Below are 18,232 nucleotides of genomic sequence, written 5' to 3'. Positions count from 1 at the left end.
AAAACCCAACCAACAACAACTAAAAACAAAACAACAATAACAAAAATCAACAACAAAAAATAAACAAACAAAACATCTGAAGGGATAGGAAGTTACTGTTCTAACAAACGAGTGCAACTCTGAATCAGATTTCAGATGGCCAGCTACTTTTAAGATGGATATCTGAAGCTCACCCTTAGAACTTTATACCTTTGAACCCAAAACTGTAGTTAACAGCATTGAAACATCCCTGTCTTTGCTTTGTTCATGATCCTTGCAATGTCAATGTTAAGCGATAATAAGAAATCAAGACATCAAACCAACAAAGCAGGACAGCCAATAAAACTGATTTTCACAGTCCATTTCTACATATTGAGAAAAATTTCCAATATCATGAAATCCATGGCAACTAACACCTTTTAAAGATTTTGACCAGTATCAAAAAGTTGTAGTCAGAAGTTTTAAAAGTTCCACTGGATTTCATAACTTTCTATATATATAGATCTCCTTATCATATTTAGATACTGACAGCATAGCATAACAAAGAGCATAACTGGCTGCTACTGAGATGACCAACAGGTATACATATAGACACACCTGCTGCCACACACACACACACACACACAATCCTACTTGATTATTTGAATAATAATGATACTTAACAGTCAAAATAGCAACTAGAGAACATGGAGAATAATAGCAGAGCACACAAAAAAAACAAGAACAGCAATGATAATAACAATAATTTGAATAAACCATGAAACAGTAATAGTAATAAATGCAGCAGTAGTAATGGTGAGAGAAGCACAACAATACTGATGGAACCTTTTTCATTAAAAAAAAAAAAAAAAAAGGAAAAAAAAGAAGAAAGAAAAAAAAAATCATCATAAATACAGTCACTGTGACTGAAAGGACTTAAGGCAACAATTTGAACTCCAAAAATTTGTTTTAATGTACTCAGCAAGCAAAATATCTTGGTATTAATGTACAGACAATAATCAACTCGAGCAAAATTCTTGTCAAAGGAATGGCTTGTTATGATTCTTCTTCCTGGATGCCAACCACAGAGGAAAACTCTTTAATGTTAATCAGAATGTTGAATATGCAGAGTACTGGGTCACATCTTCTTTTTCTTTGCTTACAAAACAAAGGAAATATCATCCATATAGCAGTTTTTAACACACAACCAATGGAACTGGGGGAATCTGGAGAACAGTTCTTCTGTGCAGTGCCCCAATGAATCTACACCGAGTCAAGGAAGAATAATAATTTTTTTTGTAATGTTGTCTCTCTTCTAGAAAATACTGTACCGCTGCAAAACACTCTGGCAGAAGTAAAGAGATGTTTTAAAGCCCTTCCCTCCTACTTCCTCAACGCTGTCACAGTGAGGCAGGTCAAAAGCTTGACACTCTAATTAGAATTAGATGATCAATATAAACAACATAAACCATTTCAGGCCCATGTCTTTACTCCTCAATTTGCACGTTATATCATTAGTATAAACTGTTTTGGGGCATGCATCTTTTTTCAGTTTGCACTTGCTGGGGCTTCCAGTTTTGACCTGAATGCCACAGATAGATGTATTACTGACTTCAAAGGATCTATCATGGGCAGGTGGTCTATCTGCAAACATAATAAATATAATCAGAGAAGAAAAAAAACAACCCTGGTGAGTTGTGAAAAATAAACATGATGATAAAACAAATGGTACTGATGAAAAATGATTTTTTTCCACCACAGGGATTTTTAAGAAAACTTTGTGAAATGAGCACAGACTGAAAGAGAACAAAAAAGTCATGCTTCTGGTATTGTACATTTGTCCTAAACTCCACAAAGATGGTTTTTTTTTTTTTTTTTTTTAAATTATTATTATTATTTTTTAATAAACATTTATTTCTACTTCTATTTATGAAGTCATAGACTTATACAGAGAAACACCTTTATCATTTCAAAAGAAACATGAAAGGCAAAGTCTCACACTGACTTGTAAAAATTTTTTTGAAATTTATACAGGGTCTCTCTTTTATGCTCATAGCAAACACTTTTGCGACACTCATAATGTTCAACAGCACTCAAATGCATGCAGCAAGTCATGCAAATCATTCTTCCAGTGCCAAATGTAGCTACATACAGAGGGAGGGGAGAGGCAGGGTGAGGGGAGTAATGTACAGATAGATAGTTGTTTCCACACTCCTGATAAAAAAAAAAAATTAAAAAAAAAGTGGAGGCCAAAGTCAAGTTTGCTGACCAAATAAGGAAAATGTCAAATACATGTATAAAGAATTTCATACATCAAACATAGCTCATTCATAAGTAACTGAAAGTCCATCCAAATACATACGTCAATTTTGTATTAAAAACAAAAAAAACCAGCAAATATACAGTATTCATTATTTCAAAACAGCTTGCTTCATGAAATGAGTCCAACTGAAATAATAGAATAAATTCGAAAATCTATTTCTGATTGAAAAAATAAAACAAGTAAATTTTTTTTTTCTTTTTTAAAGAAAGAAACCCAAAGCAACCAACCACACACACATAAAAGTAAATTTAAGCTTCCCATTTCTGCCTAAATCTGTGAACCAGTCATCAGTTTTAGTCTTTTATTTTTGCTGTGTCTGTTTATCTCTGAGCTGTGCATGGACTTTTTATTACAGGAATTTTTCAAGCCACCAATCTGGCATGTAAATTATTCTGCTCTCTGAGGATGCAAATTTGCTATCTTCATGTTCAAACGACTCACTGATTCATGCTCAAATTATAGCATGAATCATTACATGTGGTAGAACACATGTTCAAGATTCATGTACTGGTACAAGAGTGCTATATATCATTATATGTGTGGACATTAATCTTCACCCTTAACAATCCAAATCCTTTGTAATCAGAATATTGAACCTTAACTTTCATGGGAGTTGGACATTAAGAATGGAGAAGCAAAAATTATCTGATTTACTAATACTACATAACATTATTATTACAAGTAGCATTACTCCAGTGCCTCTGAACATATTACTAAATTAGCGAACAAAATGTCGTCCACTCTATTCTATAGTTCCCAAATTAAAATCAGGTTATTCTGTTTTAGGGGAAAAAAATCCACCACAGTTTCTAATTAAAAAAAGGGCAGAAAGATACTAACCTATGCAGTAACAATTACAGTCAAACAAAATGTATGTTATCATGCTTTCATATGTATTTAAATGACGCTAACAAAACCAAACAACAGAAAACAAAATGCTGGAAGAAAAACAACATCAACAAACAAACTTGGTGGTGTGTTCTGATTTTCTAACATCCTGATGACAATGGTTAAATGATCTAATAATAACATGATTAGATTTTCTTCCATCTTAATAATTTTTGCTTTATCATTTTATAATTTTCTTGATACAAATGTAACAGCAAAACACAAGATAACAGATTAACAGTTTTTGTTTTAAAACATATAAATTTAATGCCACACTACATAACAAAGACAGGGCACAAACTTACATAAATGTACTCATACTTTCAAACATTATATTGAGAATAAAAATAAGGTAAAGCAAAAATATTCAAAACAAGAAATATTTGAACAAGGCAAATAAATAAACACAAAAAAAATGAGGATGGGGAGGGGAGGGGAGGGGTGCTGCTAGACTATCTCAAATACTGCTGGTAGTATTGAACTATACTAGCTTTTAGCAATAAGACACATAATGTACCGTATGTATACCGTAACCCTCAACTGGTCTTCATTTTTTATATATCATTTTTCACCCTGTATACATCACTAATTGCACATTTATCGTACAGTTGTGCAAACATATATCCTATAACAATAGACTCTAAAAGTGGTGACATCGGTTCATCCACATAATTTTTAAACTGCAGCACTGAAAGTAGTGATAACACTGCAAACCTATATGTATACCCATGAATGTAAACAAAATCTGAAACAAACACTGTGTGCATGTGCGTACATGTGTGTGTGTGTGTGTGTGTGTGTGTAAACATTTGATTTGTCACATTTTATGCAGATGCGCATGTGTACATTGAAATATTTACTGTTATCTTTGAGTTTGGCATTCTATAACTAGTCAAAGATCCAGATCAGCAAGAAGTTCAATAGTAATATATTGTACAAATACAAGTCTGAATAGCTCTTTTCTGGTCTTTGCTGACCTACACCATGATCACCATGATGCCATCCCGAATTCCTTGGCTACGAAACATAGGTTTCTCTTGGTGACCAGTACTGACTAATGAAAGAAGTCAAACTACAACAAACACATGTCAAAAAAAACAAAACAACCAACCAAACAAAAAACAACTTTCTATCAGTAGTAAAAACACTCTTTTGTTCTCCACAGTTCATTCATAAGTGATGGTACATAATCCTCCTATGCGACTTCCCCAGAAAATAAATCCAAAACCAAACCAAGAACAAAAATACAGCACTATTTCCATGTCCATCCATTAGTAAACTAATACTGTTTCCAATTTAATGATCTATGAATCAAGGTATACTGGAGCTCAGTACATTACCACATAATTATGATTTATGAATCAATTAATCAAGAAAACAAGAGCCGAGTATAATCAATTTATTGTCACCCAATAAGTATATATTTCTCTCTCTGCCAAAATTTCACACTCACAGTGTCTCTCAGTTAAAATACACACGAAATTAAAACATTTTTCAGCAAATCATTCAACCACTCAGATTCATTTTATGTTTTTCATGATGATGTTCTTAAAAAAAAAAAGAAAGAAAGAAAGAAAGAAAGAAAAAGAAGTAGAAGAAGAAGAAGAAGAAGAAGAAGAAGAAGAAGAAGAAAGGGGTGAAGGAGGTTGGAGAAGACAAGTAAAATCAGTCATAACATAGCATAATGTGGTCCAAAATGCTGAAGTTCCTTGAAGCTTGAGGTAATGCGTACACATACCACAGCAAACGTGAAGCAAACATTTATCAACACTCAAGTCTGCTTTTGTATTAATGGGCCACAACTCCTGCGTTCCCAGGTTTAAATGTGTGGGCTTTCCACGTACACTTACTGTTCTGATACCTCTATTCAGCATGGCATGCCAAGCTTGTTGGGGTTTCTGTGTATCCAATTTTAATTTTATGCAACCACTTAGTGTTAACACATGAAGGTGAATACGGCTCTAGCAGGTCTGCATATTGTTCATGCTGACCTGATAGACAAACTTTCCATCTTAGTTAACCAACAATGTGCAGCTGGCATTCAGATCAAGCACTGAACAAACATATGGAGTGTAAGTCTAAAGAACTCTCTGACAGCTTGGCTATTGTGCCTATTCACTGTCATTCACTCAAAACCTTCCTTCAGTAGACTGCTCCTGGGAACCAATCTTCATGTCTCAGCATGATATAATTTGTAACATGTATGAGAAGGGAAAAAATGGAACACGATTTTTCATGAAATGAACAATACTCTGGTCCATCATCATCTCCTTCCCTACCCATTCCTGACAAAGAAACAATGACTGAAATACTACCAAAAAATCAACCTGTTTTGCATTCATCAACTTACACACATCCTCTATTCTTAAAATGGTTACTTTCATTCTATATATATAACTCTTGTAATATATCAAAACAATGAAAGTTTTAAAAATCTGTTTTTCATTAACAAGCTAAACTCACATCTGATACAAAACACACTCAGAATTTATTATACAAACTCTATTAAATTATCAAAATGCCTTAATGAGGGCAACATGAAATTCAGAAATTGTAAAAGGAAAATCACCACACAAAACTGGTATGGATAAATAAAGGAAGGGTGGAATCTTTATCTACAATCCACTCATGTTGTATGGACTGCTTTATTCAGTACCAAAATAAAGACTGATAAAACTGATATACAGCTCCTTTCACTAGTTTTAGAATCATTTGTTTTTGGTGATGTTTGTGGTGATATCAAGAGGTAAAACACACGTGAAAATCAAATTTTACAATCGCATGCTGACCACTTTACCACATACCACAAAGTGTTTGCTGTCTTGACTGAAAGTAAAATGTTTTTCACCTTCCCAATTACTCATATTGTATTGGGAAGTTTGGTTTTCCGTAATTCTTTTTCTAAAGAAAGCAAAGTCTCCTGGCAACAGCTGGCTCAGCCAGTTGGCTGCCACACCGTACATCTACATATCTGGCCCTCCTTTAGGATCAGACAGAGCAGCAGTATGTATCCTTTTTTTGGTGGTCTCTCATGATCTTGTCTCAAACTCAAAGTCAGAAAAATCTTCTCAACTGAAAGATGTCAATCTTTATTTTGACACGAAAAAGACAACAATCCATACACTGGTTATTACAGTGCTAAGTAAAAATTCTGATCATTTCCTTTGCATGATTGCAGTGCCTGGAAGAGGCTGTCACTATGGGATAATACATACAAGTCTACTTGTAAACAAAAGGGATGTGCAAGAAATATGTGTCTGGATATTCTTTGGGTGAATTTACAACGACATGACACGACATTTTCTTGCACCTTTGTCTTTGGTTTTGTTGACCAAGAGCACTCGTTTCACCACCTCTTCAAGCTGACTGGAAGACTGCAGGAAACAGTCAGAAAGAGAAATGGTGAGATCAGGGAGGAGAAGTTGGAGTAAACTGCACACTTTCTGCTGGAAATCTTCCAGAGAGTGCAAAGGGTCACTGCAAAGAACTACTTGAGGAGAAAAGACTGGCACAAGCTCACTGTCTTCCACTTTCAACTTTTCAAACAGCTCACCTAAGTGCTCAAAGTCTTTCAAAACTTCATCTGAGTCTGAACGTTCTAATGAGCCGATAATCTCATCAACTATTTTAGTGAAATGATGCGATTCAGGCGTGATGTGGTTTAGCTGCTGTCTGAGGAAAGGGAAAAGAGAGAACACAAGGTTGTAAGTTAATGTTTGCAGTCTAGACAGTCTAGTAGAGGACTCCACGAATTTGCTGTCACTGGGCGAGAGATGCTTAGTGTAGGCTTTCAAGTCCCCATCAGGTTGCACTGTGTTGCGGCACTTTCGTTTGGAGGTTGCTGAATTGCGACAAGAACACCCATCATCTGCAGCAGACCTTGATGGCTTTCTCTTTGACTTACACTGATCAGCACGTTCTTCACAATGAGCTTGTTCCAAAGAACAACTAGTTTCTGATGTGGCCACTTCAGATTTTTGCCTTTTTCGAAGTCGAGAGAGTATTTCAGGGCTGCCCAAAGGTTCACTCTTTCGCTTCTGCGGTGAGGCAGTTTTTACAGAGTTAGGATCCAGGTTTTTCTCCAAGCATGGAACCACAGCTTTGGCCCTAATTTTGAGGATAATGCCTGGTTTGCTCTCACCATCATAGCCTCTTACACTGGTAGAGCTTTCAAATGTTTCAGCCACAGCTGTGTCCCAGTCTATGTGCTTGGCAAAATCACAAACATCATTCTGCTTTGAGTCACATTTTGCACTCACACCCAACTCACCAGAATTATTACTATAATCATGCTTTGATGATCCTGCTTTGTCTGTGCTGAGCTCAAACAAATCCACCTGAGATTTGACAACTGCTGCAGAATCCTTCTTCACTACTGATGCAGTAACCCTCACTGCAGACTGCGTTTCTGCATATTGCGTAAGATATTGTTTACCACACTCTTTCCCTTGTAAACTGACAGGTGTTGTCTTGTTTTGCTGCTTTTCATCTATTTTCTTCCTTCGTAAATCTAGCTTAGTTGCAAAGTGTTCTAAATCTGAAGTAGTTCTGCATTCATAATGATTTCTGGGACTGATGAGAGGGGATTTTGATTTTGTCTCTGAACTGCTGTTATCTGATTTTGTGGCAATGATTCTCACAGTTAGGTGAGGAAAGGCCAGAGAGGGAGGGCTGGCAGAGGTGGCAGTGGTAATGGTTGGCACATGGTCCCTGGGCGACAGGTTTGCAGGAGGTGGCAGTGATCTGCATTGGCACACACAATGAGCAGGACTAGCACCATCTTCGTGGTCTGTAAGAAAGGGGCACACGCGTTCCTCTATCTCTCCCTGACTAGCTGGGGAGATGGCATTGGGCGAGGCTAATAACATGCAAGTACTGTCACACTCAGCTTGACTTTCCTCCACATGGACAGCCACTGCACCGATTCTGGCTCTGGGGTTGGATTCCCCTGTGCTGCAGGGGAAGTCTTCCCCCACATGGTACATTTTGTGCATGCTGTTGCTGACCTCACATCCTTTCCTGGATTTGACACTCTTGCTCGCAGCCAGACACTCTGAGGTGGAGTCTGGCTCCATGGGCAGGTCATGCTCTGGGCTCAGCACTGGATCCAGTCTCAATCCTTCCACGCCAGCAGGAGAAGTGGTGGGGGAGAGGTCTCTCAAATCAGTCAGAGGAGAATGGGTATGGCACTGTTGGCGTTCCTGTCCCTCTGCAGGCATGTTTTGCTTCCTCTGTTTGCAGTCCACCATGGAACCTATGGCCTGTTCACAATGCTCATTACTTTCTCCATTGCAGTCCTTGATTCTGTCCTTACGGTAAGGCTGCTTGACTGTGTCTCCAGACTGTACGTCTTCAACATCTCTGAGTGAGCGGGAAATTCGAAGAGAATGTGAACTTGAGGACTGAATCCTCCCCCCTGCCTGCCTGGGAGGGATATCCAATGCACAGCTCTCTAATGTTTGCTTTAAGGATTTTGTTCCTGATGCATTTTGAGGACCATGTAGTTTATCCCCTTCCCAGTTGGTTTCCCCAACACTCCTCTGCTGTTGTTCTGGCGAACCTGCAGTCTGGTTGCTGTCCTCTTTATCTTGTGCTTCTAACCATTTACTGAAGACTCCATCAAAGGACATGGTGGTGGACAGTCAGACATATCCAATGGTATCTGAGCTACACTGCTTTGGACCTGTTCAACAGCAGATCACACCAATCCCTGCGTCTTGGCACTACACCTGTAACACAAATGAATCGCAGACTGAATAGGTGTTTAATCTAATCAGCACTGGAGATACAATACCAATATAGATACATCTTACAATGATGATATGAAATGATTATAATGAAAATCAGTTTAAGAAACAATCACTCTGAAATAAGTGAAAAGCATTAAATCTTATTCACAAAATTATTCAAATAACTTGCACACTACTATTTGCATGAATAAATACCACAGTAAACATGAATTTCTGTCCTTTGTATTTTCACCCCTTCCTGTTCTCTCAGGTCTTCTGCTGAAAAGCTCCTTGGAGTCCCCAAAACCTCTTCAAAGACATTTGGCCAAAGGGCCTTTCAGTATCAAGCACTTTCTGTCTGGAATTCTCTTCCTCTGGATCTCCATGACTTTCCAATGCAGTCCTCTTCTAAAACTAACTTGAAAACCCAACTATTCAAACAGGCTTTTGAGTGTGATGAAGCACAGCTGTATTCTTCCTCCTCCTAACCACCCCACTTTACCCTCTACTGAAATCATCATGTAGTGTGATTGTCTGTGGGTAGGTGTTTGTGTGTGTGTGTGCGTGTATGTGCATGAGCGCGTGTGATGGGTATTTTTGTCATATTTGTGTGTGCGCGCGCGCAGAGAGAGAGAGAGAGAGAGAGAGAGAGAGAGAGAGAGAGTGAGTGTGTGTGTGTGTGTGTGTGTGTGTGTGTGTGTGTGTGTGTGTGTGCGTGCGTGTGTGTATATGATTGTTCAGATCTGCAATTTGTGGTGTTGTCTTAGTATACAGACACACATATATGTTGTTTTTTCATATGCAGAGGTATGCTGTTATGCACATTTTAATGTACTGTTTCATGTAAGCTGCTTAGAGCCCATCATATGGGGTGTTTGTGCCATATAACTTATAACTGTACTATCTATTATTATTATTATCATTTAACTTACTTTTAAGGCTGTAAGAATTTCATATCTATCTAAAGCTAATCTGTTCTGTTTTCCCATGATTCACTGTCCAGAAGTAGTGTATAAAAGACAGCATCCCACACTTAGAATTTGTGAGTACATTTTTAAGAATTTCCACCAATGCACACACACACACACACACAGAATACATGTATACATACCTGTGGACACACAAGCAAGCAAACATTAATGAGAATAGTTATCAACATCTTCTGCCTTTTTTTCCATACCAGTTAATGATCAAACTGAAAAATGTTGCAACATCAGAGTTCAACACAAAAAAGGAAGTTATGTAGTCATGTTTAGTACTCCAACTTGTGACATTTCTGCTTCCTGGTCAGTATTTGACAAACTCATTGTTTGTCATGATAGCTTATTTATGGTTTTTTACTTCAGCATGCACACAATGGTAATGTGCACATTTCAAGTCCAAATCTCAATGATCATTTCCTAATTCTATGTCCAAATATTTTTGATCAATCGTGGCAACTGATCCTGGTGTACAGATACACGTACATTGTATATATTTTGTTTTTTTCATATTCAGAGGTAACATTATGTACAACTGTATGTACTGTTTCATGTAAGGCACTTGGAGCCCATCACATGGAGAGTTTGTGCCATATAACTAATAAACTTGTAATACCTATAAATATCATTATTATTATCATTTAAGGCTGTAAGAGATTCTTACCTATCTAAAGCTAATCTGTCCTGTTATCCTATCATCAACTGCCCAGAATATCTTGTTATTTACTACACTTTAATTGGAAGTAGAGTGTAATTGAGAGCATCCCACAACACTTAGAATTTTTTAGTACATTTTACAGAATTTCCGCAAATTCACATGTGCACACACACACACGCACACACAGAGAATACATGTGTACATACCTGTGAACACAAAAGCAAGCAAACATCAATGAGAATATTTCTCAATATCTTTTGCCGTATTTTTGCATACCAATTAATGATCAAACTAAAAATTGTTGCAACATCAGAGTTCAACACAAAACAGGAAGTTACCATTTTTATGTAGTCATGCTTTAGTTCTCTAACTTGTGACATGTCTGCTTCCTAGTCAGTACTTGACAAACTCATGTTTATCATGATAACTTATTAATAGTTCATAGTATTTTACTTCAGCATGCACACAATGGTTGTGTGCATATTTCAAGTCCAAATCTTAATGATCATTACCTAATTCTATGTCTAAATACTTTTTGTTCTTTCGTGGCAACTGATTCTGCCCCCCCCCCCTCCCCCCATCACCCTCACCTCACCCTGTACTCTTTTTATAATAGAATAACTCGTGATTCATCCACTCTCATAAGCATTAAGCACACTCATTTCCCAAGTTAAAAATAGTTGCTGGGTCTGTCCACAACAGACTTAACTGATGTACACTTAAGGAAGTTAAGCTTCTATTCTGTAATAACTAATATCATTATTTTCAGCTACAGACTTTGAGCAGTTCTTGCTAAAGCAGTAAAACTAAAAGGTAAAAATAACCTTGTTGAAAATTCATTTTATAACTACACAACACACTTAATGTCTTGCAAATCCCCATTCACTGAATAGTAATTCAACTATATTTCTCCTCTAGATTCATGAATGATAAAAACACTCACTGTGAGGTGGATCTGAGACACTGCTCACAATACTGGAAAATGGGATGGAAGACTGCAAACTTCTGGGCCTCCTGATCACTGAAAATAAATTCAAACAAATTTCATTTTAAAAATTCAGTCCGAATAATTTTACATGAGTCCAATATTTCAAATGGATTTTTAAAACATACATGCCCATGTTAAATGTTATGAGCAATTTTAGCAGTGTTTTCAATTTATCACATGACCTTAGAAAATATCAAACACAAACAATATCTGTGAATTCAATTTATCAAGTGATCTTAAAAAATATTAAACAACAAACATATACTGGTACTCTTGCTAATACAGAAATAGCACAAAACTTCAAGGCATATAAATCTGCTTAGCATTTCCCATGAGCTTGCATTCAGGCATGTATGTGATAAACATGCAGATAAATACCCCCAAAACTTCCTCAAACAGAAAAGGAAGCTCCATCTCTATTCATATATTCCTCATTTGACACAAATTACAACATACAATTTCCTACAAACAGTCACAACAGTAACAGGAATATGAAATACATAAATCACTTTCATTTCAAGAGCAAACAAGGCCTTTCAAGTTAATAACAAATATACCAGACAGAAAATTGACATGTGGTGAATTAAATTCATTTCAACCTCAGCATATTATACTGATGGTATGTATTTATTTAGAAAAATAAGTGACAGAGACCGAGATTGGACAGAGAGAGGGGAGGAGGGTTGGAGATTTGTAACAAACAAGTACTGTCATGTTACTACAAGTACAATAATTTGGATTAGTTATAAGAAAATGGCAAACAACTTCAAGCCATTGCTGCTTATTGATTCAGGAATCATGTTTGCATGATACAGGAAAAAGTTATAACAAATGAGGCTAACTGAGAAATAAACAAACAAATTACTTCTAAAAAACAACGACAAAAACTGCTAATACAAATCTGTTCATTTGCCAAACTGTACACACAGCAATAGTGAAACATTATCAAAAAGTAACTGAAACGTTTGTACGAAAAATAAAGTCAGTCAGAACACAATGACACAGTCATGGTAACTCAAAATTAACAATAACTTATAACATCTAGGTCACTGTTGTGGTATGATGTTAAGTTACTGATAGCTTGAAAGGAATGAAGTACCGAAGTCAAAATGCCAAAATAAACCTATATTGGTATGTGAACACACATGTAGACATCCATATTTACATACATTATCATTATTGTTATAACAGTAGTGAATGTGATGCAAAAAACATCAGCATATTAATTTTATCAACAGACTGTTGCAGAAGTAGGTCAGAGGTTAGGCTGTGTCGCTGTGTCAGTGTGTGTGTGTGTGTGTGTGTGTGTGTGTGTGTGTGTGTGTGTGTGTGTGTGTGTGTGTGTGTGCATAAACCCACACGCATATTATAAATGAATACACCACACATGGATCTGTCGCACACGCACTCATGAACGATCAATGCGATATCGTGAAACGTAGATAGTACGGCTGCTCGTAAAACAAGACTGCCAACCAAAATTACAAACCAAACGAACGGCTTTAGTCACATAAACGTTCATCGGTATGTGCTGTTGTTTGATCTGATCCAGTTAGTTCGAAACTTCAGACATTTTCTTGTGTGCTTTCTTTCAAAAACAATAATCAACGCACTGAAGCATGCAAGCTGAAACAGAACTCTGTTAACTGGTGCAACACACAGGTTCTAGTAGAGTGTAACGCTCTATCTCGGCTTGTAAACAAATGCGAAACAAGCATCAAAGGACGCATGAGAAGCAAATGATATGTTCACTAATATGAATAGTCACCTGAATGTGCATGTAAGTTGTCTCGTTCACTGATCAGTTCATGAAATGATCTCACGCAACAAGTAAACAAGTGAAATTCTGAGTACATGGTGTCGATCCGTCTGAATTTGTTTCGGCCATGGACAAGAGCCGTCTAGCGGGGTTTGATTTTATTTCCGGTTTTGTATAACAAGTGTGATAACTCTGCCGAGGGAACGATTAACGTTTAGGATTCATTGTCATGGTTGGCGATTTAAGCGCTTTCATCCATTTTTGTATTCATTTATGCTCCCCCCCCCCTCTCTCCCTCTCACTCTCTCAATGACCTCATGGCCAATGACATCAAAGTGTCAAAGCGTCTCTCTCTCTCTCTCTCTCTCTCTCTCTCAGTTGCATCAGCAATTGAAATCAGTGGTATTCATGGAATTCAGTTTTTGCCTGATTTATTAGAGTTGTACATTCTTCTGTTCGCGGATGATATAGTATTGCTATCTAACACTGCGATTGGTCTGCAAAATCAAATTAATATTCTGAATAATGCATGTAAAACACTCTTCTTGAATGTAAATACTGACAAGATGGTTTTTCGAAGAGGTGGCTTTTTGGGAAGATATGAAAAGTGGAATCTCGATGGAAATGCTTTAAAAATAGTGAATGAATATGATTATCTAGGGTTTGTTTTTACGACAAAAATGAGTATAAACAAAGGAGTAGAGACTTTAGCAGTAAAAGGCAACATGCATGCATTGACTGTATAAAATATATAACGAAGCTGAATGATATTTCCAAAGAATGTTTTTTCAAAATATTTGATGCTCAGGTACAACCCATTCTTTTGAACGCTTCTGAGATGTGGGGTCTTAACAGACTTGATAATGTTGAGAAGGTTCATTCCTTTGCATGTAAACGTTTTTTGAACATACCACTTAGAGTACCAAACAAGTTTGCATACGGCGAACTAGGACGTTATCCACTGTATATAAATAGTGCTTTCAGGTGTATCAAGTACTGGTTAAGATTGTTGAATATGAATGTGCACCGATTAGCCAGACAGATATTTTTGATGTTGTTTAATCTGGACAACAACAACAACAACAAAAAAAAAAGAAAAAAAAAAAAAAAGGGGGCGGGTGTGTGTGTGTGTGTGTGTGTGTGTGTGTGTAAAACGTCTACTATCGGTCCGAATACTCATTAATGAATTAAAAACTAAGTATGGGTTCTGTGAGGGGGGAAAAGGCATCAGTAGACTAAAAGGAATGGTTACATTTGGATGGTCAATTTCGACAATGTATTTTTATGACGTGTTCGTATTAATATGACGTGTTTCAGTGTTACATGCTTAAATAATTATTATATGTTTTATATGTACTTTGTTATGTGTTCGTATTGATATGATGTGTGTCGATGTCACATGCTTAGATAATTATTATACGGATGTACTTTGTTTCCTGTATACTGTTCAACTGAACCTAGGAGACGAACGACTGGGGGGAAAAAGGCACAGTACCCCCCTGCCACATGGACTTTTTAAGCAATTGAAAAGTACCAAAGTACCGCTTATCCCTTAGTAGTTTAGTTTGCTTTGATTATGTTTTTTCCTTTCTGTTCCATTTTATTTGTTCTGCACCACTTTTGTTCTGATTTGTACCTTCTATGTCACTCGAGCTTTACAGCTGACATTAACTCACTCAGTACGGCCAGTCCTCTCTTCTCCTCTACACAGACCCCTCGGATGTCCAGTGGGTGTCTGAATGACCCAACCTTTAGCTTCCGTCGTCAGAATTGTGGTATTCTTTGTCAACATTTACCTCTTCAGTATAAGAGCCTTCCGCTTGCAATATTTTGATGGTGGTAATTGGGGTGAAACGCTGTTAACGTCGTCTCTTTCGCCGTTCGTATGGAGAGAGTTAAATATTTCAGTGGTCAGTGTTCATGCAGTGTTCTCGATCTCTCTGTTCCCTTTTGGTAAAGAGCATCCCCAACGCCCCTCCTCCCACTATTGTTATGCGTATCACTATTAGAAATAGTTTAGTGGTTGATCGGTTACACAATGTATGCACCGCATATGTCAGTGTGTACTAAGTATGTGTGTGCGTGAGTAAGTGTGTGTGTGTGTGTGTGTGTGTGTGTGTGTGTGTGTGTGTGTGTGTGTGTGTGTGTGTGTTTATATAAGTTAATAACATTGAATAAATTATCAACTTATACCTTTGCCAGTGATGCTTGTTGAACTAAGAAGGTAGTAATATATTTATCTATGTCGTTTTGTGATGCGATATACATATTATGTATTCAACAGATGTTCATTCTCTCCCCCTACTCTCTTGACTTTATGGCTAACTGCATGTGCTGAAGGCGATAAAATGTGTCGTGTCGTGTCGTGTCGTGTCCGAGTCGTATGTGTGTCCTGTCTGTCTGTCTGTCTGTCCATGTTTCTCTCCGTTCTTAACCTCAGTCCCCTCTCCCCATTCTCTCTCTCTCCTTTCCCCTTCCTGCACCCTCCCTCTCTCTCACGCGCTTACCCAGTGCCACCTACGGGCATGGAAATAATTATGTATTCATTTTGCTTTCATATCAGTCATTCCGACGTGAAATTGTTTCTCAACAAATAATTTTGTGTCGTGAGTTGAATTATCGCGCAGTTATCTCCCATGAATAGTTGCTCAGTGGCATGTTGTCTGCTCGAGCCGGCGGTCAAGGGTGTTGGAAAGTGTGTGTGTGTGTGTGTGTGTGTGTGTGTGTGTGTTCGTTCTCTGTTTATCGTCTTTTCATTATTTGTGATAGCAGAGGAAGTGTGTGTGTGTGTGTGCCAGTGTGTGTGTGTGTGTGTGTGTGTGTGTGTGTGTGTGTGCGCGCGCGCACGTGCGCTTGCTTGCTTGCACAGCACCCATATACCCCTGCATCAACCTGATACACTTCTCCGTGTTAACCAGTGCAATGCAAGTACACTGGCACCAAAATAAGTTAATACTGACGACGGAAACAGACTTATTTTCCACATCATCCCGCACCACACAAGACACATTCATGAACCCACCATAATACTGATTTATTCATTAATACTGACATCGAGAAAAAAACAACAACATATTACACCAAGACTAAACCAAAGGAAAGCAAATAAAAGTGCAATACTGATGTATCATTGGAATACTCGTATCATTTAATAGTTAAAATAATAAAACAGTACATTTTCAGTTCAACATTACAGAAATTGACACCCGAGTACATAATTATTGTTGATATTATTATTTTTTTTTAAATGACACAATGAAGTAACATCGGAATCACACGTTTAACTTAATCAGCATTTATACTGACATATATTCCAGTAGAACATCATGGTCATAAATAGAAAGATATAGAGAAAGAGAGGGACAGACAGACAGAGACAGAGAGTAAAGATATGTAAATTGTGGAACTTGAAATTCTTGACAACGAAGCAGGAGTTGTGAAACTGAAAAGGGGAAGGGGGGGGGGGGAGGTTTAGCAGGGAATAAAGCGGGGGAGGAGGAGAGGATGGCCGCCGGAGAGGGGAGAGGAGAGAGGGGGGAGTGGGTGGAGGTTGGAACAGTGGTTAGCGCAACGTGAGGAGAGGGGTGCGTGGGATGTGGACAAGAGGGTGAAGGGCTAGAAGGTAGTGTTCGCATCCCCGTTGAAATCCATATCTACTGGTCCCCACCATATAGTTTCATAGTTAGGCATTGTATACGAGCGTACGTTCCAAGCTTCACTCTTTAAACAGTTTATCACGGTCTATAAAACGTTCTTTGCTTTACTGGTCTCTATGCTGGTCAGGCATCTGCCTTACAGACGTGGAGCAGGGTATCGTTTTGGTCTTGTCCCAACACAGTGCCGCCTTCTTGAGAAAGTGAAACTGAAACTCTTTGCTTCAGTCTTTGCACATTGTATCACAGTTTAAGTATCGCAGTATTCAAACGTTCTTAGTTACAGTCTTTGCACTATGTATCACAGTTGATCACAGTACATAAACGTTCTTAGCTCCAGTCTTTGCACGATAAATGACAGCACGGAAGTTCTTAATTTCAGTATCTACACAATACATAACAGAATAACCTGCTCTTAACTTCAGTCTTTGCACACTATATCATAGTATTTACTGTTCTTAGCTTCAGTCTTTGCACAATATACCACAGCATAAACTGTTCTTAACTTCAGCCTTTGCACACTGTATCACAGCATAAACTGTTCATAACTTCAGTCTTTGCACAATATATCACAGCACAAATGTTCTCAGCTTCAGTCTTTGCACAATATATCGCAGCATAAACTGGTCTTATTTTCAGCCTCTGCAAATATAGCACAGCATAAAATGTTCTTAGCTTCAGGCTTTGCAAATATATCGCAGCATAAACTGTGCATAACTTAGTCTCTGCACAATATACCACAGTATAAACTGCTCTTAACTTCAGTCTTTGCACAATATATCACAGCATACACTGCTCTTAACTTGTCTTTGCACAATATATCACAACATAAACTGCTCTTAACTCCAGTCTTTGCACAATATATCACAGCATACACTGCTCTTAACTCCAGTCCTTGCACAATATATCACAGCATAAACTGCTCTTAACTTGTCTTTGCACAATATATCACAGCATAAACTGCTCTTAACTCCAGTCTTTTGCACAATATATCACAGCATAAACTGCTCTTAACTCCAGTCTATGCACAATACATCACAGCATAAACTGCTCTTAACTTCAGTCTATGCACAATACATCACAACATAAACTGCTCTTAACTCCAGTCTTTGCACAATATATCACAGCATACACTGCTCTTAACTCCAGTCTTTGCACAATATATCACAGCATACACTGCTCTTAACTTGTCTTTGCACAATATATCACAGCATACACTGCTCTTAACTTGTCTTTTCACAATATATCACAGCATAAACTGCTCTTAACTCCAGTCTTTGCACAATATATCACAGC

The 18,232-nt window shown here is 37.6% G+C and overlaps 1 protein-coding gene across 1 annotated transcript; it reads right to left on the bottom strand.

The window, feature by feature from the left end:
• On the bottom strand, positions 1 to 13,423 carry LOC143279745 (uncharacterized). Its single transcript, XM_076583873.1, has 3 exons — positions 13,293 to 13,423; positions 11,480 to 11,557; positions 1 to 8,898 (listed from the first exon to the last, which is right to left on the bottom strand). Exon 3 carries the CDS (start codon positions 8,797 to 8,799, stop codon positions 6,448 to 6,450), a length of 2,352 nt encoding a protein of 783 aa, XP_076439988.1. The 5' UTR covers positions 8,800 to 8,898; positions 11,480 to 11,557; positions 13,293 to 13,423; the 3' UTR covers positions 1 to 6,447.
• Positions 13,424 to 18,232: the final 4,809 nt, after the last annotated feature.

The sequence above is a fragment of the Babylonia areolata genome, chromosome 3 (genome assembly GCF_041734735.1).
Source record: "Babylonia areolata isolate BAREFJ2019XMU chromosome 3, ASM4173473v1, whole genome shotgun sequence".
NCBI classification, from domain to species: Eukaryota; Metazoa; Mollusca; class Gastropoda; order Neogastropoda; family Buccinidae; genus Babylonia; species Babylonia areolata.
Note: the sequence above shows the minus strand (reverse complement) of the source record. Positions and strands in the feature narration are given on the sequence as shown.

Excerpts from the sequence above, each read along its gene's own strand:
- LOC143279745 (XM_076583873.1), bottom strand. The coding sequence starts at position 8,799 with ATGTCCTTTGATGGAGTCTTCAGTAAATGGTTAGAAGCACAAGATAAA.